Source organism: Balearica regulorum, chromosome 6 (genome assembly GCF_011004875.1).
Source record: "Balearica regulorum gibbericeps isolate bBalReg1 chromosome 6, bBalReg1.pri, whole genome shotgun sequence".
In the NCBI taxonomy this organism is placed as follows: domain Eukaryota; kingdom Metazoa; phylum Chordata; class Aves; order Gruiformes; family Gruidae; genus Balearica; species Balearica regulorum.
Genome location: NC_046189.1, coordinates 43,501,365 through 43,528,436, shown reverse-complemented (window position 1 = coordinate 43,528,436; position 27,072 = coordinate 43,501,365). Strand labels below are relative to the sequence as shown.

Here is a 27,072-nt window from a genome sequence, read left to right as displayed (position 1 = left end):
TGGTACTGCAGCTACTGTAATTGCTCACCTGCATGGAATGCTATTTGTTAAAAGGACAGAAAAAAAAAATCCTTCAAGTCATCAATTTATTAGGCTATCAGAGCTTGTAACTCTACATGTATTGAGTGCATATGAAATACTGTCTGATTCACTGTATGATGTTTTATTAAGCTATACCAACTAATTCAGAAAAAATTAAACATTTAAATTTTATTATAAACCTGATTTCACCTTCTTTAGAAATGAGTTAGGAATATTTTCATATATATGCCTGGACCTTCACTTTTCAAATGAATGTCTGAAAGAGAGCTGTATTTCAACCAATTGCTAGAATGATACTTCTGAGTGTTGGCACTCAATACCCAATGCCTAAGGTTACCAGCATGAGCATTGAAACGTGCCATTTCCTTAGCATTCCACGTCCTTTCAAGTCTTACAAATGACAGGCCATCTCATGTAATGCTAGCAAAGTTAACGCTTAAAATCACGCGAGTCCATTTGAGCTGTTAAGGCACATCCTTTCTTCTGCACAAGTTAGTTTTACACATTGTAACAATAAACTAAACTCAAGGTATTTCAACATACTGCACTCTCTGCAAATACATTTTACTGTAGGAATTAAAAAAGCTAACATAAATATTTATAGCAAATACAATTCCAATACACATATGACAATTTATTGTACCACCATTCATATAAAGCATTTCAATCCAAAATGGTCAGAAACAGTCTTAAATATCTGCATAAGAATTTACAAACATTAGTAAAGATATACCACAGACTACAGCTTTCTAAGTTTTCAAGTGTAAGTTCTGGTAGATATCCATGTTTAAATAAAATGGACTATACCAGCAGAGATGCATACCTCTATCGTCTTTATTTATAAAGAAGTGACAACACTAGAAAACACATTGATAACCAGTGCTTTGAACAGTGAAGGTGGGATCTAAAAAAGTCAGATTAAACTAAACAAACTTAGGTCTTTATCAAGTTGCATATCTGCCAGGAATGCTGAAATGCAAGAGTTTACACCTGCAATATTCCATAATGGAACAGCCACATAATATCAAATATAATCTCCAATTTCCAAACCGGTACATTAAAAAAAAGCCATCACTAAGTATTAGAAGACCACTGCGAGTTCTTATTGCTTTTTGAGTTAAATAATAATCTTCAAATCAACCAAAACCCAAACCATCTCTACAGTATCTTGCTCAACCTCCTGTTCATTCATTAACACTGGAAGCAATCAACTATTACATGATGCAGCAACAGAGGCATTTAAAAAACCCAAACAAAACCTATTTAAGTACATGGACATCCCCACCCTCCCTGCCCACCCTCACCCTGAAACCCACTATAATCACTTAGTGCCAGTAGAGGAGCAAAATTGGATAGCAAAACCAGAAATCTGACTATAGTAAGAAGGAAACATAAAGGGAGATATAGCTTCCTTAAATACTCAAAAACTGATGTCTTCCAAAACAAAGCACATCATCCTCATCATTTAAAAAGGGAAGTTGCTTTATATGTATCTAATCCTTGCACATGCTGAGGAGTTCTCAAGTCCACTGAGTTCCACTGTGCAGCAGTTGATTTTTAATTCAACAATGCTTCAAAAACTACAGTAATATTAAATGCGCTTTTTACGCATTAATTGAGAGAGCAAAAAAACCAAATGCACGTTGATGATGTTCTTGCCAGTTCAGCATTTCTGCAGCAATTTCATTTGTCTCTTGCAGTGTGAAAGTTCTACCAGCATCAGTCTTCAGAATCATCCTCAGAAGCTGCTGGAACAATACAGTATAATCAGAAGCCTTGACAAAGGTCTGTGAAATTCAAGCACTTTAAGATAAGTGGAAATAAAGGTAATTTTATAACATTAAATAGCAGATTGTAACACACGCCCAAACCTTGTGTAATTACATAGCTTAATTTTTAAATGCATCTCATGTCTGAAAAATACAGTATTTTCAAAACAAAATTCAATGTTACAAAATGCAGTGTCCTCCTGCTGTTCTTCCTCAAAATAAAAGGAAGAAAACTTAATTACGCCAGAGATTCAACTTTTATGTAGTGTTTACAGTGGCTAATTCCAACAGCAGTCAGAGGAGAATATATTCAATCCATGACAGCAGCACCCCACACAAGGGAAGGAAATGACTCCCAAAGTTAACAATTTGGATACTAAAGTAACTAGAAAGGATCAGCAGTCTAAACAAACAAAACTTAATTTTTTTCATGTATGTACATAGCTTAATGCAATCAAGTCAGGCCTACTTGGAAGCAGCTCCTCTCTCCACCCCCATTCTTTCAGCATATGCAAAATGAACATAAAGCCCACATATGCATAGGATTTTGTTGTTGCAAGGTGAATTAAAAGACAAATAACACTCTTGTCAACTATGATTAAAAAAGTCAGTACACACATCTACAATAGGTTTGTAAAGTGTTAGCTTGTAACAGGAACTTAATCTGTCCTCCTAAGTAAACTCTGCAGTTAAGAGAGTATCTACACTCGAGTAACTTGTTTCATCTCTCAACACAGAAAGAAGCAAGGTCTGTCTCCTCACTTCTCCAGTTCTAAGAAACCTAACTGAAGTAGCATCAATAATAAGTATTAAACTCAGTATTCCTCACCTGCAAGTTAGATAAAGCCTGAATCAAATATAGATTAAATTACTGTGTAAAATGGCACTCATTATTTTTTACTCATAAGGACGCACCTAACTTAAGAATAAATTCCACCTTTGTCTGCTCTGAGTGCAGAAATAATCATCTGTTCCTTGAACTAAAACTTACACACACGCATGTAACATTCCTTATCATACTCCAAATACATCTTATGCACTGCAAATTCATATACAAACTTTGAATGTTGACATTCACATGCATGCTGGGGGGGGGGGGGGGGGGGGAAGGTAGATCAACTACGCTTCTGCTGCCTACTCATCATGCCCAGAAATTATAGTTAGATTCAGGTTACATGTACCAGAAGTCAGCATATAGTTTCGAATTTAATCACACTGAAGAAGCCATTAGGTGAAAAGTAGGCTAGTCCTTTGCCAAAATTGACAACTGTTAAATTTCATTCCTGAAGTGGATAGGTCCAATCAAGGAATACACACAGCCAAAAAGTGTGTGTGGATAGCAAAAAAGAAAGGGGAGCAGAGGGCAAAAAAACAAAGGGGAGAAGAGGAAATGGCAAAAGTAGTATGGTAATTTAAGTGCAGTGAAATGCAACTTTTCTACTAGGACTCATGTAAAAGCTACAACCTGAAGGTCACCACCAATTCCATAACTACTTACTACCACAATTACAACAATGAAACTGTAACTAGTGAGGAATATCTTGTTATCACGTGCAGAAAACACTTCCGTGGTCTAAATAACTCTATGCTGTTGGGAAATTAATCATGGAGAATTAAAACCAGTTCCCCACTTGGAATAATTCTACTGATAATGGAAAAAGCACTGCTGGGTAAAGTCAAATTTTCAGTAATTAAGTTCGGTATTATGAATCTTGGCAAGGAGGATTGTACTCATTTAACTTTGAGTTGATCTAATGGCAGGGGAGGGGAAGAGTGGAATCACCTACTTTCAATATCTTCCATATGTGCCTGAAGAGTTCTTGCAAGGTTAATAAACTAGAAACAAGGCAGAGAGAAAGTAGTTTAAAAGTTGCAAAGTTATCTGCAGAAATTTGCAACAAGTTAGCAAAGTTTTCTTCACTTTTTCTTCACTTTTTCTACCCCAAAGCTTCATCCCAGATGTCAGTTATCCTAACGCATTTGCCCAACTTAAAAAAAAAATCAACGCAAAATTTAATATAAATCCCCACACATTAGACTTCAAATTGCTATTGCACAGTTATTTCAGCTTCCACTCTATGTCAAATGTTTCTGGTAGCAGTTAGTGGCATCATCTTCATGTTCTACAGTCTGTAAAACACATCAGTTTTTAAAGTTGCATACATAAACAAGTGCCAGTTTTATGAAAACTAGAAATTGTAATGCAGAAAAACATAATCTGTAAGGACTGCATTAGTTGGATCCATTTCATTTACTTCACTATTAATATGGCAAAACAGAACCCTGTGACTGAATGAGGTTAATGAAAAATGCATAAATACACTTGAGATTTTAACTGTTAACTTAAATTGAAGAGCAGGATTACTATTAGGCAATGGTGCCAGTTTACTGTTCGAAGTACGTGGTATCAAAACCCAAAGCAAAAATCCCTAGGAATACAAGTTCCTTAGGCAACTTTGAAAATCTCAGCCAAGTGTGGGTTTGTTTTTTTTTTTTTTTTTTGTCAGAGGCAATCTACATTACTGTTTCAGTGATAGTCCAGATGTTGAGACACAGCAAATAAAATGAAACAAGAATATAACGCTACGGTTTCCATAGCTCAGTATCAAACACACATCAGTGCTCTTACTGGTTTAAAATGCAGTGCCACGCAACTGTGTAATGCCGCCTCTGATGTGAAAACAGTAAAAACATCTTACTTCTGCAATACACTCAAGCTAATAACCTGTACTGGATGCTGGCTACTATAAGATCATATGTCTTTTACGTCTCTACACTTGTAGCAGAGAAAACTGGGCATTTCATTTGTGGATCATGGAATACAAGCTCTACACTAGATGCGTACAGAAAAGAGGACCACTGTTCTAATGCAGTAAGAGATTAGAGCACAGTCCTACATCTACCCCGAAGGCCTAGTACCTGCTAGCAACCATTCCAACAAGCATTGGACAAGCTTAATATTGTCAATTCTTTGTATGTAATTAAAAACCAAAACAAAACAGCTTTACAGGATCTGAGTTGACAAAAAGCACTGACTCATTATCTAGTATAAAATAAACATGTAGAATACAGGATTTCTGAATGAGTCACTATGCACAAATGACTTTGTATGATGATCTCTTACTGGTAAAACATGTACTTGCTGCATTTCTAAGCCAAGCCATTTAAGTGACAAGAATCCAGTCAAATACAACTAATAAGAGTTTGACTAATGCCAGAAAATCAGACTATAGTTAGTCAGTTTCAGAATGTAATATTCAAGTACGTATTTAGGCACAATCCAGCGGACAAGCATCGCAAGGTCTAGACCTTTGCAATGTAGAATGGTCTAATGAGAAAAATAAATCAAATAAGATAGTCCAACATTCTCAACTGCATGTTTTGTACAGAGGGAGGTTAACCTTCCAGTTTTTCATAAATTCACAATAATCATGACAACATACATGCAAAGCAATGAATTACCAACAACCTTGACAAAAATGATTTTGCAACACTGTGACTGCAATAAAGTACTATCTACAGTTTCAAATCAAACACAGTGTTACTGCGTTGACCATTTTAGACCTAAATTTGTTAAACAAACATGCTTACTGGGTATATAGCTGCTAGGTCGCTCAAGGTTACAATGTAGTTCCACGTTCTTTGTATGAGCAATTTCTGCCATAAAATCACTGCATACTTACTCTCACACGTGTGCTGGCCTCACTTGCAGTTCCTAGCATATCAGAAAAGCGCTGCTCACATAAGTGTAACAATACTACAAGGTAGAGACCAGAGCTGATAAATTCATAGTCTGCCTTAAAGGAGATCAAAAGAAACATTCAGAATGTCAGTGATGTATCTGCATATATAATTCAATAAGTAGAACAAAAATTAAATTTTACTGGAAACATTAAGTTGTTGCAAGAGAATTAGGGAAATGTAATACTAAAAAAAAAAAAAATTTACTGAAAAGCTATTTATACTTCTGGTTCTCCTCACCCATCCCACATCTAACATATTATCCTTGATGATAAAGAGTTCTACAGATACAATTTCAGTCAGCATGACTCCTTCACAGGATACAATCTGAGAATCAGAGTATTACGCCACTGGGGAAAATAAAAACCAACAAGCTTTGCTGGTTTCTTTTAAGCAGTCCCAATACTTTACAGAAAGCCAAAATAAAGGGATATAAGAACTTCATGATGATGTAAATATTTTGAGAAATTATTTTCCCTGCTAAGATAAACTTTAAAAATGCTACCGCTGAACTGATTATTTGGAGTCAATTCTTTAGAAAAATGTTTCAAAGCTCTTATTTCTATCAAAGTACAGTGATAGTCACCAACAATCAGCAGTGCTAAAACGTAAGATGATGGCACTCTCGAGAAAGACGAGTGTGGCAGGAACTAGAGTACTAGAGTAAGAGCTTACTCTAAATGATAAGAAAATTAGAGTGTGATGTTTGACCCATAAACTTTGTATTTCCTTTCAACTTCTGAGGTAGGCAAATTTCATTAGTCTTTTGATATTCACAGAATACAACCCAGAGAACAAGGGAAACCCTACGAATAAAGTTCATTAAAATGCCAGCTTTTTGTTATTCATTTTTAAATACTACACAATCCAGTAATTCTAAGATAATGTATTTTATATAATGAGAATAACACTAATGGGCCTTTAATTATTTTTAATTTAGAAAAGGACTTGAAGGAGCAGCAGGAAGCTGTTAGAAAAGAGGTTAGTTTCTACCACTCTAATGAAATAAAAAAGTTTTTAATGGTATGTTTAAAACAACTGCTTAAGTGTTGTTAAAAAACCAGCTAAAACCAAAGACAATTTGTGACTTTCACTTTGAATATGGAATTCAATCTAATCATACTAGTACTCCCACTGCATCTATGTGGCAGAGACACTGGACTGCAAAGCTAGACGACCGATCTGCAACCAAGGAAAGGATAAGAGATACATTACACTTACTGAAAGCTCAGCTATAGGAAGCATAGCAGGAAGATAGAATTTGTCTGAATATTGAAAAATCTGTTCCATGTTGACATTACTGTATGTGTGTTACAGTCCTTCTGAAAAGGAGATGCATTTTCCTTCCCTAAAGGAGAGCACCCTCCCAACACTAAAACAACACTTACCAAATTAGGCAAAATATACTAACTTGTTCATTTGCATGTGCCCTATAGAGTTCATGAATGTCAAAGTCTTCCAGGTTCAGATGCAACTTCTCCTTGCACAGTTCACAAGTTGTTACTGCTTCCAAAGAAGAACCTGTTGGGGAGGGGCAGGGGAAAGTGCAACAATCTATAACATAGGACACAATTATACAAGCATTACAAACTGTATCTAATTCTTGGCTTTATTTTGCAAAGCAAGGTTAGAAGAAAAAAAAAGCCTCTAATATGAATGTAGTGACTATCTGCTACTGTCAGAATTTAAATGCTGTAGAATGTTTATTCTCTATCCAGCTCCACATATTTTGCCTCATGTTCATTCCGGACACCATATGCCTCTTACTGAAAGTCTGGCATAAAATCACTGCTTGGGCTGCTTGAGTTCTACAATGTAATCCAAATATACACAAAAGTAATAATAAATATACTGGAATAGCTTAAAGTTATTGCCAGAGGAACATTTTGTCTTAAAGTACCAGGTTTAAAACAAGTTGCTCCATAAGCAACAACACAAACAAAGCGAGTTTATGGTGGATTTATGTCTGTCTTCGTTGAATACTTCAAATTCATTTCCCATACAGGCTGAGGCTTCTAATACATCCCTACTCTGATGCAGGTTCTCTGATACCGAGTAAAAAAGTAAACAGATGCTAGCACCGCCCTTTGGTAAAAAGTATTCCATGATCTTCATGTCTTCTACCAAGCCAGCTATTTTTAAGTGTTAAAAATACTACAGATAACTTAGTTATAAACTGGTCGATCGACCTATTACAAAAACATTTGTACAGTGTGCAATTTCTTAAGTGTTTCTTGAAAAAATCCCATACGCACTTTGAAGTAATTTTTTAAACAAGCAGTTTTAACTGCCTTGGATAGGAGTTAGTATCTTAAAAAAAATAAAGTAAAAATTAAAGTAGAATTACAATTGAAAAACATTTTTGCATTTTCAAATTCCTATCACTCTGCTACAGTCAGCCTCGCTATAAAGTCTTAAAAACCAGAACTGCATGCATGAGGAAGGGTGGGAAACAAACTCACCCAAAGCGGTAGAGTAGCTCTAAAGCTACACTTCTACACTGTTATGTTTTGTCTAATATCTTAGTAGACAAACCCAAAAATGTAATTCTCTGCATGACAAATACAGTTCTTGGAACTACCCGCATGAGAAGCTGCACGGACACACAATAAGCCTGGAAATGCCACACTGCTGTTTGTCCCCAAATGCTCGTTTTTCAAATAAATACCTTAATATTAGTAAGAGTAATCCTCCTGATAAGCCTCCCAATGTAACTGGAAGTCTACCTTGGTCTAGAGTCTCCTTTACCTGAATTAATCTTGGACTGGAGCCATTTTTTCATGCACTCCTGGTGAACATACTGCAGACTTCCAGTGCATTTGCATGGCTCTATTAAAAGGTTGTCAGAACTTGCAGAGGGCATCTGACAGATTCTGCATAAGTCACCCTCTTCATCTTCAGAATCTTCTAAAAGCAGGCTGAATAGGAACAGATATCAACATATGCTGTGACACATTTCATGCAAGACTTTTTATAATGACAATTCCATTTATCACACTGTTTTCATACCTATGAGGATTAAGACGAGTTTCTTTAAAGTCAAAAGTAAGAACATAGGTGACAGAGAACTGAGTTGTCACCTCCTCTGAAGGAAAGTTTCCTTTTAACATCATGGTTACAGAAAACCCTCTCATGTTAAATCAGGTACATTTTATTATCTCAAAAGAACACACTAATTTACCTCTCTTTAATTTTCTGGAGTCTTTCTGGATCTCTTGAAGGTGATACTTTAGACTTGCCAATTTCTTGTCCATCAGACTGATTCCAGCCAGAGGGAATAATATCTACAGTTATCATAAGATTGTCAGACAGACTGCTTCCTAGTGTTGGAGGCACTGCAAAGCGAAAGAGAGAACCAGGCAGAATTCCAGAACTTCTCCTACTGTGGGCTGAATCTGGTGGGGAGGCAGTAGCTGTAGGAATACCAGATACTGCAGGTGTTGGTGGTCTGCTAACAGAAGCCCGAGAAGGGCTATCTGATGCTTCAAGAGAGGTCTCCTCACCTGACTCTCTTCTTCTGAAAATGTGTTGTGATCTAGCAGTTGTATCAGAGGTAGAGATCCTTGCGGATTCATCTCTTCCTTCTCTTCTTCTTCTGGAAAAAAGAGGTGTACATCTGTTCCTCAAAGATGATGATAACCAGGAACCTGTGCTCCTACTTTCAGAGTCTGGTCTGTAACTTTCCCCATCTGAATCAGAGTTATGATTTTGTGAAACTCCTGATAAACCCCATCTTCGTCTAAGAAAACTAAATCCCTGAGAAGCTTCAGATGTCTGAAGTCCTGGAACTTCTGGAGTTGCAGCTCCATTACTGCTTGACAGAGTAGAAGCTTGGACTCTTGGGACCACTGTTGACTCTTCAGAGCCTAACGATCTTGTATGCAATGAGTCTTGGCTAGACCTTCGAGAAAAAAATGTAGATGACATACTAGATGCTAAACGAGACAGCAGCTGTCTGGTTGTGCGCCTCCCTTCGCTGTCAGCTGCAGGCTCATTCAATGACCTCTGAGAAGATAAAACCCTTTCAGAACCACTGGAGGAAGGAGTTTCATCTCTAATGGCAGTGAGAGAAAATGTTGGCTGCACGCTCCTCTGGGGAGATTCCAATTCGTTTCTCCTTTGTCTTGAAGAATAGCTGGATCTTGAAGAGCTCACGTTAGAGTCTCTGTTGAAAAAAGATGGCTGATGATCAGAAGGCAACTGGCGGTTCATGGATGCATTCAGCCTCAAAGTGCTTAACGAGTTCTCTTTTGGTCTTGCTCCCTCTGCATACGAAGAGGCAGGCCTGTCTTGAAGATCTGTTGCAGAAAAGCAGAGGAAAATACTGTGTGCTGTAATTGTTACATTCCAGAGAGATAACTCTAAAGTGTAAACGCAGAGGTTCAGGATATCAAGATCCTTACTCAAAATTGTTTCAAATTTGGCAGGTAGATCCCAGAGCATTATTAGTTTTAAATTTACTTATCGGAATTCTAAAGTTAAACTGAAACCTAGACTGGTTTCAGTCTGGTAAATCCATCTGGAATCTAACACCCCCAAAATCTTCAGATTATCAAGGTATGGTTTGCTTTCTTATATGCAAATTTGAAAATTCTGACCATCTGTCAGAAGTTACAGAAGAGCAGCATCTGAATTAAAAACAGCAAACTATATACAATACTATTTATAACTTAAAGGTCCATTCTACCTGTAGACTGAGAAAGACAGGTTAATCAAAATTTCAGAAATGTAGCAGACACCAGAGCACCCAAAACAAATGCATGGATAAAGCCAAATATATTCCCCATCTATTACAACAAGCTACCCTTATTCTTCCTATTATAAGAACACAAAGAGTTGCAGTTACAAACACTACTTAAAGGTAGCATAAAACTACTGACGTTGGATAACAGAAATTGAATAGTATCTGTTTTAAACCGAGAACTCAAAAATAGAAAGAATACCCTAGAAACACTGTAATCCCACTGCTTCAGCCCAAACGGGTTATCTACCCATTGCTTTTATCAAAGAAATGCAACAACTAAGTTAGTTCACATGTTCAGCTATGCAACTGGCTTAAGCATGATCAAACTTAACCATTCTGGATTAGTAATCTCATACGATCTCCCAACTACCTTGATTACCTATAGTCAATTAGATAACTATCACCACATTGTTGTGTCCTCCTCTGCTTTTTAAGTGTACATTTGATCACCCAATGCTTCCCAGTGGCCTGCATGTTGAGGGAGGTGATTCTGCTCCTTTATTCCGCTCTGTTGAGACCCCACCTGGAGCACTGCATCCAGCTCTGGAGTCCTCAGTACAAGAAAGACATGGACCTGTTAGAGCAGGTCCAGAAGAAGGCCATGAAAATGATCAGAGGGATGGAACGATCAGAAGGCTCCAGGTAGACTTTATTGCAGCCTTTCAATATATAAAGGGGCTTGTAAGAAAGATAGGGACAGACTTTTTAACAGGGCCTGTAGCGACAGGACAAGGGGTAATGGTTTTAAACTAAAAGAGGGTAGATTCAGACTACAGATAACAAAGAAATTTTTTACTATGAGGGTGGTGAATACTGGAACAGGTTGCCCTGAGAGATGGCAGATGCCCCATCCGAAACATTCAAGGTCAGGCTGGACAGGGCTCTGAGCACCCTGATCTCGTTGAAGACCTCCCTGCTCACTGCAGGGGGGTGGAACTAGATGATCTTTAAAGGTCCCTTCCAACCCAAACCATTCTATGATTCTTACAAGCATATTTTCTGTAAATACTGTGTAAGTACCTCAACACACTGAGAAGAATTCTACTGTAGCTGAACTGTAGTTAACATTACATAAAGCAGCTGAGGAAGCTAACATGAGCTAGTTTCCTTCCTCAAATGGCTAGGTTTGGACAGTGTGAGGAAGAAGCAGACATAGCCCACCAGCCCTGTAGAGTGAAAACTTCTTCACCATTTTAATTACTTAACAAGCATAGGTAGATTAAGTTAGGAGGTAGATGCTTTCTCTATGTATTCTGGAATTGAAACCTCTCATGTTTGTAGTTTTGGTTTGGAGGTTTTTTTGGGGGGTTTTGGTTGGTTGGTTTTTTAAGTGGCTTCTGCATTACAATCACCATTTATTGTTGAAGCTGAGGATTATGCATCTGGCAGATTCTAACTAAAGAAACACCTGCACAGATGCCAAGCATCTGCCATATGGTTTTGATTACACAGCAGGGAACACAGCTGGGAGTTATTTTTACAGCACTTAACAGTGGCACTACTACTAGAAATGCAGCATGGACAGTATAAAGCAAGGCTGTCCACTCATCTATTTCTCCAGTTAAGCTCTACCAGGTAAACTCCAACTCTCCACTTATTAAAGAAATGTAGAGTATGACGACATTAGAACATACTCTTCCAGTAAGACAAGACTGCAGGATGAAATCAAGAACTAGGTTTTATATTTTCTGCTTATCTTCTATACTTTTAAAAAATGGTACTTTTTTTAAAAAAAAAAAAAAACCAACCTTCCACATTATAAAACACCACTAACATAACTACAAAAGGTGGTAGATCAAGACTGATGATGAGGTTCCCCCAAGACAGCTCTACAAGGCCACAACACTCTGAACAGAAAGTGAAAATGATGGTGCAGAAGTCTACATAGTTCTAGCAGCTACCATGGAACAAACCTCTCACCTCGTGTAAAGTATAACTCTATTCATTTTTATTTTCAGTGGTCTAGCAGTTTTCCCTAATACTCACTCAAGAGCCCGAATAGAAAGAGATAATACAATGCGGGCACCTTCATGAAAACCCTTTCCCAATTCAAATTATGGCCAACTAACTTTATTTAAAAAGATACCTTAAAATTAAATGGATCTTTTGGCTTTGTGTTTTGAAGAAAATATTAAAAGAACACGTGAAGAAACTAACAGGCATGCAACCTATGGGTTTACAAGCTTTCAGTTGTACAAAACATACATGTTGAAGACGAAAAGTCACTGTTTCTGTAGCTGTGATCCACCAGGTTATTAATGGACAGATCCGTTCTTCTTTCTAACTCTCTTCGCTCTCTCACCAGCTCAGTTCCAAGGGAGCCAAGCATCACTGATGAAGATCTAGGAATCCTGCTGTACCTCCAAGAGGAATCTAGAAAAAAAAAAGTAAATAAATCCCCTGGTTTTGTAATGATTTAAAAATCCATTAAAGCTGGTACTTATGCATGCATTCTAGTTATACCATATGAAGGGCGAGTTCAACAATACCACTAAGTTGATCAAGTGGCCAGCTGCCAACAAAACCAAGAGTAAGCAGCACTCTGCTGATGCTGGCACTTATTTAATCTTGCCGTTAGTTCTGAAAGCTAAACTGGAAAAAAGGAATAATACTTTTCTGAAGTCAGGCCCATTAACACTCAATACAGGACAGGTGGAGGAAAAGAAATAGCATCTTGCTTTCTAATTGTAGCTTGTTATTAAGTAGGTTTCACAATATGGCAAAAACAGCAGCTTCAGACTTAGTAAATGCTGCTGTTCTAATACTGCTGCTTAAATGCTCAGAAAATTCGTTTTCCAGAAAGACAACTGAAGATTAAATGCAGCTTAGATACAACTTTAAGAACAATGACTAATACTGTTCTTGCTCGTATTGCAGAGTAAAACACTTCAGTTTAAAAGGTGATCTTTTTTGCTAACAGCTGCAACAACTAAATAGGGAACCGTACATACTTCAGCTGTGAACTAAACTCTTGTTCCAAAAAAGCGTTCTTCGATGGCTCTGAAAAATCCACCTTGATTTTGTTTTATTGCTAACTCATAAATCCAAATTTAAGCATTCATTGGTCAGCAGTATGATGACCAACCAATCTAGAAATGGAAAGACAGATAGACCTACGCCATAATGAGAAATGTTAATAGTAGTCATTTTATTAACCAAGAGGAAGAAAGCATCACAAATACTGGGTTTTGAGCAAGAATTAATTAACTTTTATTTGTAGGGCTCTGTGGTTCCATAAGGGACATAAAAAGAACACTGATCCATACTCACAAGGGTAATGTCAATGGATCTAATGGTCTGTTTCAAAGTGTTCTACAAATATTTTCAGTAAAAGTTTTTCACTGTTATTTCCCGACCTTTAGACTTTCGTTAGCATATTGCTTAACTTACGTCTATCCAGGTATGACATACATACTTACAGCTTTAATGAAAATCTCAGTTTTTGCTGAAAGAGCTCAGTGTAGAATGTTTATTTTTACCTGGCCTATAGAATGAGTTTAGGCCCTGCTAAAAAGGAACTCTTTCTTCCCTGAACCCTAACAACAGTGCTCTGACCAGCCATGACACTTGGAATACAGTGCTAAGTAAGGTAAAGATTTCCTTTCTGCTGCCCCTGGCACACATAGGTTTACCAACACGGTTTGACTCATGAAATACCAGCAGCTGCACTCATTCTGTCCTTGAAATTGTAACCAATTAAGACACATTTGAGCCATGAAGTTCAGCTTTACTGCAAATGGAATAGGTACAGGTAACAATTTTGAAATTACATGAGTACAATTAGGTTTTCAAAAGACCATGTTAACGGCATTCTCAACACTTGGGATACTGCTATCAGTGTGAACATACCCTTCTATTAGGCATAAGTTTTTATTACTGAAGAATAACAAAAGCATAATATTTCAAAGCAAGTCTTTTAAAACTTGATAAAACCGATATTACTACTCAGATAATTTTCACGCAAATCAGGTCTAGTAATCAGCCTCTCACCTGAAAAGGCAGTCAAGCCATTACTTCTCACAGAAGAGGTAGATGTACACGATAGCTTAGGTCTCTTTGAATCACTGTCTCGCTGCTGGCTATGCAGTCTTGAATATGCTCCCTGAGTTCTCTCAGACTCACCATAACACCCAGATGTAAAATGAGAGGAAGAAGATGTAGACTGAAATAACATTAAAAAAAAAAATTACAGACACAGTATTTCAGATGTACTTACGCAGAATAAAAGTATACATAATGCGAGACTCACAAAAATAGCGATGAGTAACTTTAAGATGTAAAGCCTTTTCATTTAAAAATAACATAGGATTTATGCTTGTGCTCTTAACCAGTATTCCCAGGTTTACTCAACAACCTACCAACAAAAGCCAGTAATTACAATCATTATTATTATTCTTTCTAGAGAGATGTGGCTTACAGGGGGAAAAGATATTCTTGACTTGTAAGATGCTATAAACATGATCAAATATAGCTTTATAGGTCTCCAAGGAAACATAATTTTGCTGTCCAGAAACGGCCAAAACTCATCAGCTTCATTATTTTATTTAATAGTTTAACTAATCCAGCTTATTTTTTCCCAACCTAAAATATACTTAGCTAAGGAGTCAGCTCTAGCTTCTAGTAAGCTGTTTAGACCAGATATATTTTGATTACATTAAGGTCAAGTGCAACTGAAACTGTTCAGAGTAAAGAATGGGCACAAAACAAGTTGTGCAGTGTACATACAGCACTGAAATAAAAGTTTTCAGAAACTGGTACTAAAAAAAAAAATTGAGATAGCCTATAAAGCTGTTAGTCTGGTTACTTGCTGCCAAGGCATTCATTTTCTATTTAAAATGTGTTTATTTTATTTTTTTATATAAAAAAACTTGAGCTCAATCAAAAAGCTCAATTGAGCTGTATGTCCTCCCAGAAAGTATCCACAACTGAGATCCTTTAAGGATCAACCAAATTAGAGCAGACAGCTGTGTTTTATTTTTATTTTGTTATGTTTTATACTAAGCTTATGCCACTACTTTTCTACCCTTTAAAACTAAGAAGTATCTAAGTATTTCTCTTATACCATCATAAAAAGTCGTATGGGGAGACACAGAAACTAACATCACAAACCAAGTAGAAAGCCAGGTTAACTTCCCTCATGAGTCATCTGTTTAACATATAACTTATCTTTTAATCATTTGCTATTTGATAAGTGGAAATTTCAGAGTGTCTTCTGTAATGTTCACTTGCATTAAAACTTAATTTAAGAGAAAAAATTAACCTTAATGGGAAAAAAAACATGCATCATTTTGAAAACTCCACAGCACCGACTTAGCTAGATATGTCAGCCACTTACAACCACAGACTCCCTTTGCATTTCAACTATATGTAGAGACACCTATCGCGACTTCCCCTGAAGGCCAGCATCTCCACACTGGTTTGTTCCTCCCTCCCCCCCACTTATCTTAAAGTGTCTTCACCTTTAACTCACTGTAAGAAAACAAACACCTATTTAAGGTGTGAGCACTCTCAAATACCTAAACATCTTTCAGTTTGAAAGTGAGCAGAATTTTTATTTGTTCACTATCTTCCTGCTGAGCATGTTCAGTTTTCTGCTTTTCCCATCTTAGTATTTCTACTGCAATTCAAAGTGTTTTATTGTCACTCTGTAGTGACATAAGCATGTCAAAGAAGCAAACCACTCTATTTTTGGAGTTATGAAGGCACATTCTGGAGCCCAGTTAAGACAAGCTGTTAAGGCCTAAGCCTTGGATCTCATTCAGGTGACAGTTCAGCCTCCATTTTCTTTCACAGTATGCTATAAGCAGCATGTAAGTAATCGGACCACGAACTGCTTCCCCACAAATAAGTCTTCTAAAGCAGGTCTCCAAAACCATGAATTTCCTGTTAACTCTCAAACCTGGTATCATCCAAAAAAAACACATCTCCTAGAAATACCTGATGAAACAAGCTGAGTATAAACAATACAAATTTTGCCATCCGTAGGACTATACCATGGATGAGACTATAATCACCCCTTTTTTCTTTTTAAATGGATACTTGCAGAGCCGCTCTCACTTCAAATTTATTTCTTAACTATTAGTAAAGCTAAAATACATTATTTTCATCCTCTGAATAATTTCTTAACACCACTACCATCTTGCTTTCCCCCCATCTTGACTTAATAAGATCTACTTATCTAGAAACATTACAGTGAGCCCCTGCTAGGAGCTTTTCAGATGGGGAAGACTAAGCTAAAACACTGATTTATTTATTTATTTTTAAAAAGTATTGCACATTAACAATTCTCACCAATCTGTTTCTGCTTCCCAAAAATCTTCCAGAATGTGGATGATCAAGTGTCCCTGAGTAGCGAGTTGGAGAGGATGTTGTAAGCTTCCAAGGAGTTTCATGCGTGTCTCTTTCTCCAATTCCCCAGTCTCTACTGGAACTATTCAATACACTGGATTCCTGAAGAACACCACACTTATCATATGCACGTTGTAACTCAAAGCGAACTCAGTATGTGATCTGAATATTGAAAATACTGGAAAGTGGAAGTACAAACAAATCTGGAAACTTTTCATAAGAAACCTCAAGGGATACCCAAAAAGAAATGAAACAGGCTTAAGAGAGAACCACTGGCAAAAGGGAAGATTTTGTAAATTACGGACCTCATTTTCAAGCGTTAAGTAGAAAAACCCACACACGTAGGAAAACTCTCCATCACAGCAAAAGTGGCTTTTTGGCCACTGAAGCAAGCCATCTGCCTTGTCCTGGTCATCAGTTTTAATACAGGAAAGAGGCGGTGCAAGGGGAGTGGGGGGAGAATCATGGTTTGGGCCTACTAACAGATAATCATTTTTACATAAGGGCCATGATCTGCCCTAGTAAAACAGATCGGACCACAAATGTAAACTATGTCATCAAGTTATTATTCCTTTAAAAAAATACCACACTATTGCAAATTACACAGTATCTTCTCAGAGTCTTAAACACTTCCCTTTGACCACTGCTTAAGTTTTTTAGTTCTCTGCAGCCTATTCTAATAATCCATCACTGTGCTATTGGCAGGGAAGGCTGACAAATTAGTCATTAATTCCAATTACATTTCATGCAAGCAGCAAAAAAGCATTTCAATTTTTCACTACAAAATTGAAACTTTTGTGTTTCTAAGTTTCCTCTAAATCACTAACATTGAAGACCACCATAAAACAGTAAACAGTGCTGGGTACAAAACCACTTTGGGCTTAAGAAACAAGGTAAATAGTTTTAGTAGCTAATTTCAGACACAGTGCAAAGATATTGAGTCCACAGTTTGATATGCATTAACAAACTAATTTTCGTTTGACAAAACAGTCCTGCAAATAAACAGTTTGCTGCATTACCTCAGCACAAAGTGCTTAAATTATTTGAAGTCTGATGTCTGCAGGGCAATCACTGTAACTGTTCTTTTTGTGTTTTCTCTTCCAAGATACTCAGGAGCTCTAATCTTTACCTTGGCTACACAGGCAAGCTTCTAATAATGAAACTGGGAACCATTTAACATACAAATCTGTCTGTTGTTAGAAGAACCTAAGGGATGAGGTTCTACACTACTAGTTTCACTGAATTTCACTGAATAGATGACAATTAAGGAAAGGCATTGCAATTTTATTTGCTCCACAGAATAATCATTGAAATTAATAAAATTAATAGAAATAACAGAAATCCTACCATTTTAGTACAGCTATGTAGAATTTGTAAGTGATTATTTGTCCATCCTCTTTCTATGAACTATTAATACTACCACTACAGTAGTTTCTGTCGCTATTTCTTAAAAGCTGTAGTATTAGGATTTAAAAAGCGGAAGAAATATTCATGCTCATCATTCTGACAAGCAAAATTAAACCTGAAAATCAACTATCAACCAGTAACTCTTCTCATATTTCAAAGTCCCAGTAGGATTCATCAGGTTTCTAAATTATTTCATATACGGAAAATCTGCCCATGGGCACAAGACTACACCACTTTCAGATAAAAGTAAAGGTCTCGCAAAATGTTCGTAATATGAGACTTAACTGAACCCAAAATACTTGCCTTTCCTTTTTCTCCAGCTGTTAGATTTTGAAGATCTGAGAATTCCATCCTATTTTAAGTGTTGGATCACCACAGTAAAGACCTTAATCCAAGAACACCACACTCACACCAGCACAGCACTGAAAGCCAGTTCATGGAACTACACCGTCTACTGTTCTAACACCAACACAGCTTTTGGTAGCGGCGACATCTCTGCACTGTGCCCATTTCTTTAAAAGACATCTCAAGGCCAAAACAGAAACAAAAGTAGTAACCTATTAGGTATCAAAAGAAGTGGCTTTAAGACAAAGTAGATGATCAGGCATGATCGGGAAAGCTCAACCTAATTGCTATGTCTGAAACTAAAGAACATCTCAGTTTGCTTTCTTCCTTCAGTCCAGCTTGAGACTATTTAACATCCCTTGTCAGAACTTAATAATTAAAGCATTACACAAAGTAGTCTATTTTTGGTGTCTATTTTCAGTAGCAAAAAAATCCTATCGGGAAAACATTCAAGCGAGGTAGCTTCCCTACGCTCTTATCACTAAACACTAGTCTTATGTCACAAGCTCTCAGACTACCTTCTATGAACTGGAGTGGAAAGAAGGGATACAACGGTCGTCTATACAATTATTTTCCCCTCTGTTTTAACTGGAAAGTGTTATAAAGATCATTGCTCAGATTAGAAGCACTTTCTTCAACAGAAAATAGTCAAAAGATAATACGCAGTGCAGTGAACACAGTGCAGTTCATGTAATCAAAGAAATAAAGTACGTAACTCTTGTGTTGTAATTTCATAACAACAGTAACACATCTAACTTAACAGCACCAGTTCAGCTCAAGACTCATCTTCTGATAACTGCTTTCAGTGTGATATGCAAACTGTGTCAGTCCATAAATCCCTACAAAAGTAAGACTGTCTGATTTGATTTTGCTGAGCAGACAGCCAATGAAAAATGTGTAGGAATCCAAAAAGCAAAAATGACTGAAGATTACCCTTAGACACTCCCTACTGCCTATATACTAATGAACACATGCATGCTATATATGGCAAAGCATAACACATATACATGTAGTTGTGCTGAAAGTAATTAATGCTTTATGACTTGTAAAACTGTTCTGGAAAAGGCATTATATAATACAGCGTCCCAGATAGCATGTCAGCAGGGATCAAACTCAGAACCATTTTATCAAAAGATATGAACATTTAATCACAGAGCTAAGTTTCTGCAATTTCAAAACCAAGATGGGCTTACATTTCTGGGCCCGAAAGTGAGGTGAGAACTGCTGACAAGAGCAGGAATAAAATAAGAGAATTGAGCCAAACAGCCATCTGCGGTTTCCAAGTGCCCAAAATAATTTCTGAAGTAGTTTAATCTCTACTTCCCATAATACTCTTGCAAAGTGAAAGTACCCACGGAGCATGACTTCTTATTCTTTAGCATGGCTCCTCTCCACCGCAAAAGCAATTTGGTGAGTGGAAAATGTTGCATGTGAAACAGCAAACGCCTTTATCCAAATCCTGACTCTTGCATGCAAACCCTAGCTGTATTAACATACTGACATGACAGTATGATGTAAGCCTAAAGGTCCTCCTCTTACCTTCACAAAATGCAAAGAAAGTAGGTGCTGCAGAGCAGTACAGCCTACTGTCAACTCTCAGAATCACATATTCCAGTACTTTTTGCATCATCCACACAAGAAGTGTAATATATCCTGTCCACATCAAAATTCAAACATCTCCCCTCAACAGAAATCCCAATTTACCCAGGCTTAAGACTGCAGTGACTAGTGCCAAAACAGACCAATAGTATCAGGACGTTCTTCACTCATCAATCAGCTGATTTTTGAAGGTGCAGCCACAAACAAAAGCAGCACACTGCAGGATACTGTCATTGACCTGGTTATTAAAACCTTGCATTTTAGAATTAATCTTGGGTTTTGTTCACAAATGCAAGGCCCTGGGTGAGACTTTTCCTTTTATTTCCTTTGTGTGTGTCTGGGTTTTAGGGTTTTTCTTGGTGAAAACCAGACATTAATTTATACTTTACAGAAAGACACAAAACACATTACCTGGTATCCAGATTCTAATCTCCGTGAAGTTTCTCTTGCACTATATGCACCAGCTAAACTGCTTCCAGTCAATGTTCTAGATCCTAGTGAAGAGCTGGAGGCCTGAACAGATATCCTTCGAGGAATTCTTGAGGGTTTGGACTCCATTCTTTGTATCCTGTATAAGGACACATCGATTATTTTTACTTTCAGAAGCAGGGACCTACATGCGAAACATGCACAAGTCATTCTAAGCATACCAAAAATATGACTCTCATACAAATATTTACACAGTGTTTTGGTCTGACTGTGCATCAGTAAGATGGGGAAATGAGTTCTTACCCTTGTTTTTGTAACCTCTTCTTTACATCTCCTGCCATTCCATGTTAGAAAACTAGAAAGATAGCCCCTCTTGCTATTCTTGTTATATTATAATATAATCTTGCTCTTGTAAGTAGGACTCTTAGGAACTCTGCAGCACTAGTATTAACACAAAATAAGCCAGGAGTCAGGGAAAGAGGCCTCAGATTTCCTAAATTCATGTATTTCTTTTCTGTTAAAGAACTGCATCTCAACACTTTCAGAAACTATGCTCAGAGTTATTTTTCAGGGTCAGAATTATGAAACTGCACCCTCCTGTGAAAAAAATACCTATGCAGCCTACCTGCCTCAAAGGAATACTTAACTTCTCCAAAGGCAGCTCCCATGAAAACGTATACAAAAAAGTACATGCTGTCTTACAGGTATATATAAATTTACCTTTGAGTCGCTGAGTGTTTATTTGCTCTTTTGGTAGTTCTAGGCATTTCAAAAGAAATGCTAGTGCTTTTTCCACATGAGAAGTGATCATGTAGTCATTCCTGTCCTTGAAAGGATATCTTGACTTAACATTGCTCAAAGTCCAGATAGATAGCTAACTGGTTTGCTAACATCCCCAGATTCTTCCTCCTCGGGATGGTACAGACAGACCCAGACCACAAAAGGCAGCTCTTAAATAAAAAAAATTGAGAACTGCAGTATCCTCAGTGGTGTGGTACAGGAAGAATAGCACGAAAACTAACAACTCTAAAACAGATGGTCACAAACTGCATTGGTACAAGGTGATTTGCAGAAGTGGCACAATCTGTTTTATTTAACCACTTTTAATTCTGGCCTAACCTTCTGAGAATGGGAATAAGCTATATCAGAAAAAAAAAAAAACCCCACAACAATCAGTAAAGCACATTTTTTCCACATATTAGCCATGCTCACCAGTAACGCTACGTGAAAAGCTGCTGCATCAATCCTGACGTACCTCATGTTTGGCTGCAGTTTCAAGTTGAGTTCACATACTCAGGACTTTTAATCTCAACTGAAAGTCATGCTGCATTACATATTCTACCTAGTTTGTACAGAACTCCATTGACCAATTGGACAGCTGAGGTTAATTTCCTTAATGGAAGGTTTTTTAACCACTGTTCAGGTGTATGTTCAGTTGCTAGCTTTACAACACAGGTCACAACATAAAGTAGCCTAAACACTTAATCTTTTAAGTAGTACTTTTTTTCTTTTTTTAAATTTGGAAAAAAACAAGTTGTAACATAAAGCATACCAAGTTTAAGTGAATGGTTTACATTCAAGTACGAAAGAGCTACGGGGTTGTATTATGGAGAGCGCACCAGCTTCTAGACCACGCTTCAGACGTAAGCAACCCATTTGCTTTTGCCAGAGACACCACCAGTTAAACAAGATCAGTTCAGGAATATGAAATTCTCGCTTGCCTGACTTTGGATTAGGAACATGAAATCATGAATTTGTTACATTTCCCAGATCACATTTAAGTAAATTTTGAGCAATTGTATGCAATTGTCAAAGTTACAGGGAAGAAGATACAGCTGTATCGATAAGAATGCTCTAAGCAGTATTCCAAAGTACAGAAAAACACTGTCAATTGTGAAAGTTTAAAAGAAATCATTAATGACAAAACTGGTAATCTAAGCTACACCACTTCAAGTGGATCGTTTGTGCAGTAAAATGTAACAATCATATTTCTTAATAGTTGCAATATTGGATAAGACACTGACTGCCGTGATGGTTAATCTAATCTTTAAATTAATCTGTCATAACATGCACTGCAAGTCTAGCATTTGTCTGAATCTGCACTGAGTGCGAAAAACTAGCTATTCAAGTTGCAAACTGTAAAGCTAAACTAATGACACAGTAAAATAGACTAGGGTGTATGCTGGGCAGAACAGCTATAGGTCTTGATGAGATCTGACATCCAAAGCACTGTTTATCTACCTGCTACCCTGATAGAAAATATAAGGGACAGACACCCAGAATAATGGATCCAATTCTGTACTACTAAGTACTTGACAACGAGTGCCAGCATTATCACTTTTCATAGAGTCATAAAATGGTTTGGGTTGGAAGGGACCTCAAAGATCATCTAGCTACGACCTCCCTGCTGCAGGCAGGGACACCCTTCACTAGACCATGTTGCCCAAAGCCTCATCCAACCTGGCCTTGAACACTGCCAGGGAGCCAGCGGCCTCCACGACCTCTCTGGGCAACCTGTTCCAGTGCTTCACCGCTCTAACAGTAAAGAATTTCTTTCTAACATCTAATCTAAATCGACCCTCCTTCAGCTTAAACCCATTACCCCTTGTCCTGTCACTACACTCCCTCATAAACAGTCCCTCACCATCTTTCCTGTAGGCCCTTCAGGTACTGGTAAGCCACAATTAGATCTCCCTGGAACCTTCTCTTCTCCAGGCTGAACAACCCCAACTCTCTCAGCCTGTCCTCATAGGAGAGGTGCTCCAGCCCTCTGATCAGCTTCGCGGCCTCCTCTGAACACTCTCCAACAGCTCCATATCTCTCGTACTGCAGACCCCAGAGCTGGATGCAGTGAATACTCCAGGTGGGGTCTCACCAGAGTGGAGTAGAGGGGCAGGATCCCCTCCCTCGACCTGCTGGTCACGCCTCTTTTGATGCAGCCCAGGACACGGTTGGCTTTCTGGGCTGCAAGCGCACACTGCCGGCTCATGTTGAGCTTCTCATCAGTCAACACCCCCAAGTCCTTCTCCTCAGGGCTGCTTTCAATCCATTCCCTGCCCAGCCTGTAGTTGTGCTTGGGATTGCGCCCACCCACATGCAGGACCTTGCACTTGGCCTTGTTGAACTTCATGCGGTTTGCACAGGGCCACCTCTCCAGCCTGTCAAGGTCCCTCTGGATGGCATCCCTTCCCTCCAGCGCGTCAACCACACCACACAGCTTTGTTACGGATCATTCTGTTTCTGGATCACTTTGCTTCAGATAGGTGTGGAATGGGATGAATTAGATAACATAAATAAAAGTCAAACACAAACATATGCAGAATACGCAATGGTTCTAGAAGGGATGGAAGCTCCTACCGGTAGAAATTAATGTCCAGATGAACAGGGGGAAGAGACAGAAGTGTAGGAAGTTATAAGAACTTCAAAACTAAATTAGAGATCTAATAAAATTGCTTATGCACCATCCACAGAACAGACAAAATAAGAGCATTCAGATAGGAAAAGAAAAGGGTGGAAGACTGTGGACGCCAGAGCCAACTATCTCTAGAAGTAGAAACGGAGTACAAGATTAGCAAACTGCTTCTAGAAATGTACATTAAAAGCTACAAAACTAGTTTTCTCCTCCAGTGGTAAACCCAAGAGGACAATGTTATCAGCCAGCTTGATCTTGTAAATTAGCACAGGTTGCGATTTAAACCTGAGTATGTCAGTATGATACTATCTAACTAATTTCTTTTTTTTAAAGTAAAGTAATCTTGCAGAAACTACACAGAAAAAAGTGCTAAAACAAGATAAAGGCAGCATGTTGGAAAATGCAAAATTTAATGTCAGTTTACGCATAGACATTATGATTAATTTCTTTAATACAACTGCATTTTTTCTGCAGTCCTGGCCTCAGCCATCAAATGAGAAGGATCTGCTATAAAAATGAATCAGAGTTGTGTAAGAACAGGCATTTGACCAGAGGAAACCCTGCCTTGTTTGATGCAGATGTGGAAAGGTACTGACAAAAAAAAAAGGCCTTATGGTCTACAGGCAAAGAACTTCTGCTTGAGGAAACTGGATTTTATCTTGGCCTTTCAACAAACATTCAGTGACACGAAGCATGTCATTCAGGTTAATTTTTAAAAAAAAAAAAATCATTACACAAGAGCTCTTCAATTTCTGGGCATCTATCATAAAATTTACTTGGAATCCAACTAGCAGAAATCATGAAATCATACACCTGCAACTGAAGTCAATGGAGCCATGACTTGAATATATTAGATAGATAAAATTAGATATTAGGCATCTCGACTTTGGTAATCAACAGTAGTAAGAAGTCTTCCGGTTTGCTGTGCTTTTTTTGCCCAGAGTTCTTTGAAAAACATTTTAAGCACCGTACCTCGGAAGCTTGAGAAGAAACCATCTTCGTAGCTGGCTTGAATACACACAATACACATATAAGGCTTACACTGATCATGTGCTCAATGTGGTGGTCAAGGTAAACATGCTAAGCTATCACAGGACAAAATGAGACAGTGGTCTCACATTAAAAAAACCAAAAAATTGTATTATTAAAGCCACAATAATACTTGTCTGCAAGGGGAATGCTGTGTTTTTATAGGATATTTCAGAATGGGAATCGTTTCACAGTATCAGCATCTTAAGGGTGTTTTTTTGAATAACCACAAAGACACTCAAATTAAAACCTCAAACATTTTGTTTACCCACACAGGACTATTCAACAAACCCCAAGTGGTAATTAACATGCTGTAATGAGTTCTATAATGACAAAGTAGTCACCTCAATTTACACATAAGGCAGTGAGGCCAAGAAGTACTCAAATGACTTCTCCGAAGAACAAATGGAAAAAAAAATAATCTTAAGTCATGTTGCAGTCTGAACAGTTTTGAAAGCCTGTTGTTGCCACAAAGGAAGGGAACGCTTTACTCAAATACGATACCTGCTGTGTCCTTCACTCAGCAACCTCAAGACACTATCCTGCCGAAACACATTTCTGGCTTCTCCATCATTTTGACACTATTCACGTTGGTATCCAACAACAGAGAAATGAGAAAGGGAACAGCAGGGTGAAGAGAACTCTTCCCATCAAGGCAACATATTTCATCAGCTCATGCTGTGTTACACAATTTAGCAATCAAAATCTCATGGAAAAATCTGGAAACAACTCTTGCATCTCCTAGAATAAGGGATACACGTGATGCCTCTCAAGACTTTGTAAGAAACCAAGTTCTGAAATCAAACTTTCAATTTAAAGTTGTACCTAGAATATAGATGACCTACATGCAATGCGAGGTGGAGTTGAACAGCCTATTTTGAGTACACAGCTAAAACATCCTGCCCTTTTTGATCTGTGATCTCTCCAACTACATTGTAAAAAGACCAACGAGACCTAACATAGCCACGAACACAGATAACAAGAGAGAAAAGATCCAAGAGGTCTTTGCAGGAAAGCAGTGTAATCTGAAAAGGTAAAAAGTAACACAAATAAAAACCTCCCACGCCTCTCTTCTGCCCTGACCCCCTCTACGGACAATTTGAGGTAGTCATGTCTACCAGTAAAGGAAGCCTTTACTAGCTTCCATCCTTTCTACTAACAGCTTAAAGCATTCTTGTACCTTTCATTAGAGAAGCACACACTTCACTCCCAGCTCCTAAATTCAAGTTTTCTACCTTGGAGCTATGCAGTGACACTTCCATCCAAGACCTGAGCGTTTATGTCTACATATTTTTGTATGGTTTCATACACAACTGCTCATAAGACTCTTTCCCGAGCAACTTGTGGTCACGTGTCTTCCTCAGTGTTTACTCACAATCATGTTTTTATTACAAACAAGACGGAGTTCGGGATCAATTCTCTCAGTCTGCACAATTCTTTGTTCCGGGTATTTTCTCGACCTTCAATCAAGGAAGGCTGACCAAAAAACCTCAGCAGTCTCTTAGGAGTCCCACGAGCAAAAAAAATATTTGCTAACGCCGATCGTCTGCCTACGCTGCAGCAGCTGGTGCCATGACACTGGGCCGTTCCCCTAGACCCGAGCCAGCAGGGTCTAGACAGCGGGTGCTCCGCAGAGCAGCTGAAGAGGGCACCATACCCTCCTCCCCAGGCCTGAAGAGGCCCAGTCACAAAGGCTCAAGGCCCCGACCACCCGTGCTGCGCCCGCGCACCAGGCCAACGCCAAACTGGGGCTCACGCCAGGCTGAAGGGCGGCGCCGACCGCTCTGCCCCGACGCCGCAGGGCAGAGGCTCCTAAGAGGGAGCAAAGGAACGGGGGGACAGAGGTTGCCACACAGGTCCGCTGCCAAAGAAGGCACGGAAGCGTGCGGCCGTCAGAAGTGCTTCGCAGAGGTAACGGCGGAGGATCCAGGCGCCAGCCCCGAGACAAAATGGTTCCCCCCAGCCCTGGCGCGGAGCCGCCAGCCCCGCACACAGGCGCGAGCTGGGCCGTACAGGGGCACCTTCCGCTTCTCGACACCGTAAGCGGTCCGTACTCACTCTCAAGGCACAACCCTCACGACGCAGACATCCAGGAACTGAGGATTCAGCGGAGGGGCCGAGTTGGGCCGGGCCCACAGGCTGCCACGCCAAGCCTGCCGCCTCTCCCTGCAACACAATGGCGACAGCGCGGAGACTGCACGACTGTC

General features: G+C 38.6%; 1 protein-coding gene across 19 annotated transcripts; it reads right to left on the bottom strand.

Annotated features, from left to right (window-relative positions):
- Positions 1-661: 661 nt before the first annotated feature.
- On the bottom strand, positions 662-27,072 carry MARCHF7 (membrane associated ring-CH-type finger 7). Of its 19 annotated transcripts, none has more exons than XM_075757472.1 (12): positions 26,924-27,072; positions 20,407-20,563; positions 16,588-16,746; positions 14,287-14,458; positions 12,502-12,669; positions 9,056-9,850; positions 8,734-8,887; positions 8,301-8,470; positions 6,964-7,073; positions 5,495-5,608; positions 3,599-3,647; positions 662-1,787 (listed from the first exon to the last, which is right to left on the bottom strand). In XM_075757472.1, the coding sequence occupies exons 2-12, from the start codon at positions 20,551-20,553 to the stop codon at positions 1,762-1,764; spliced, it is 2,064 nt and encodes a 687-aa protein (XP_075613587.1). In that variant the 5' UTR covers positions 20,554-20,563; positions 26,924-27,072; the 3' UTR covers positions 662-1,761. The 19 variants fall into 19 exon arrangements, 15 of the variants coding, with proteins under 15 accessions (XP_075613587.1, XP_075613586.1, XP_075613588.1 ...); XM_075757471.1 differs by having other exon boundaries at positions 662-1,790; positions 26,924-27,062; XM_075757473.1 differs by having other exon boundaries at positions 662-1,790; positions 8,734-8,836; positions 26,924-27,062.

Bases quoted from the DNA above. Each gene is read 5' to 3' on its own strand.
- MARCHF7 (XM_075757459.1), bottom strand. From the start codon at position 20,553: ATGGAGTCCAAACCCTCAAGAATTCCTCGAAGGATATCTGTTCAGGCC. The intron at 14,459-16,587 runs GTGAGAATTGTT...ATGTTATTTCAG, and splicing joins TGGGAAGCAGAAACAGATTG to TCTACATCTTCTTCCTCTCA. The intron at 12,670-14,286 runs GTGAGAGGCTGA...TTTTTTTTCTAG, and splicing joins TGGCTTGACTGCCTTTTCAG to ATTCCTCTTGGAGGTACAGC.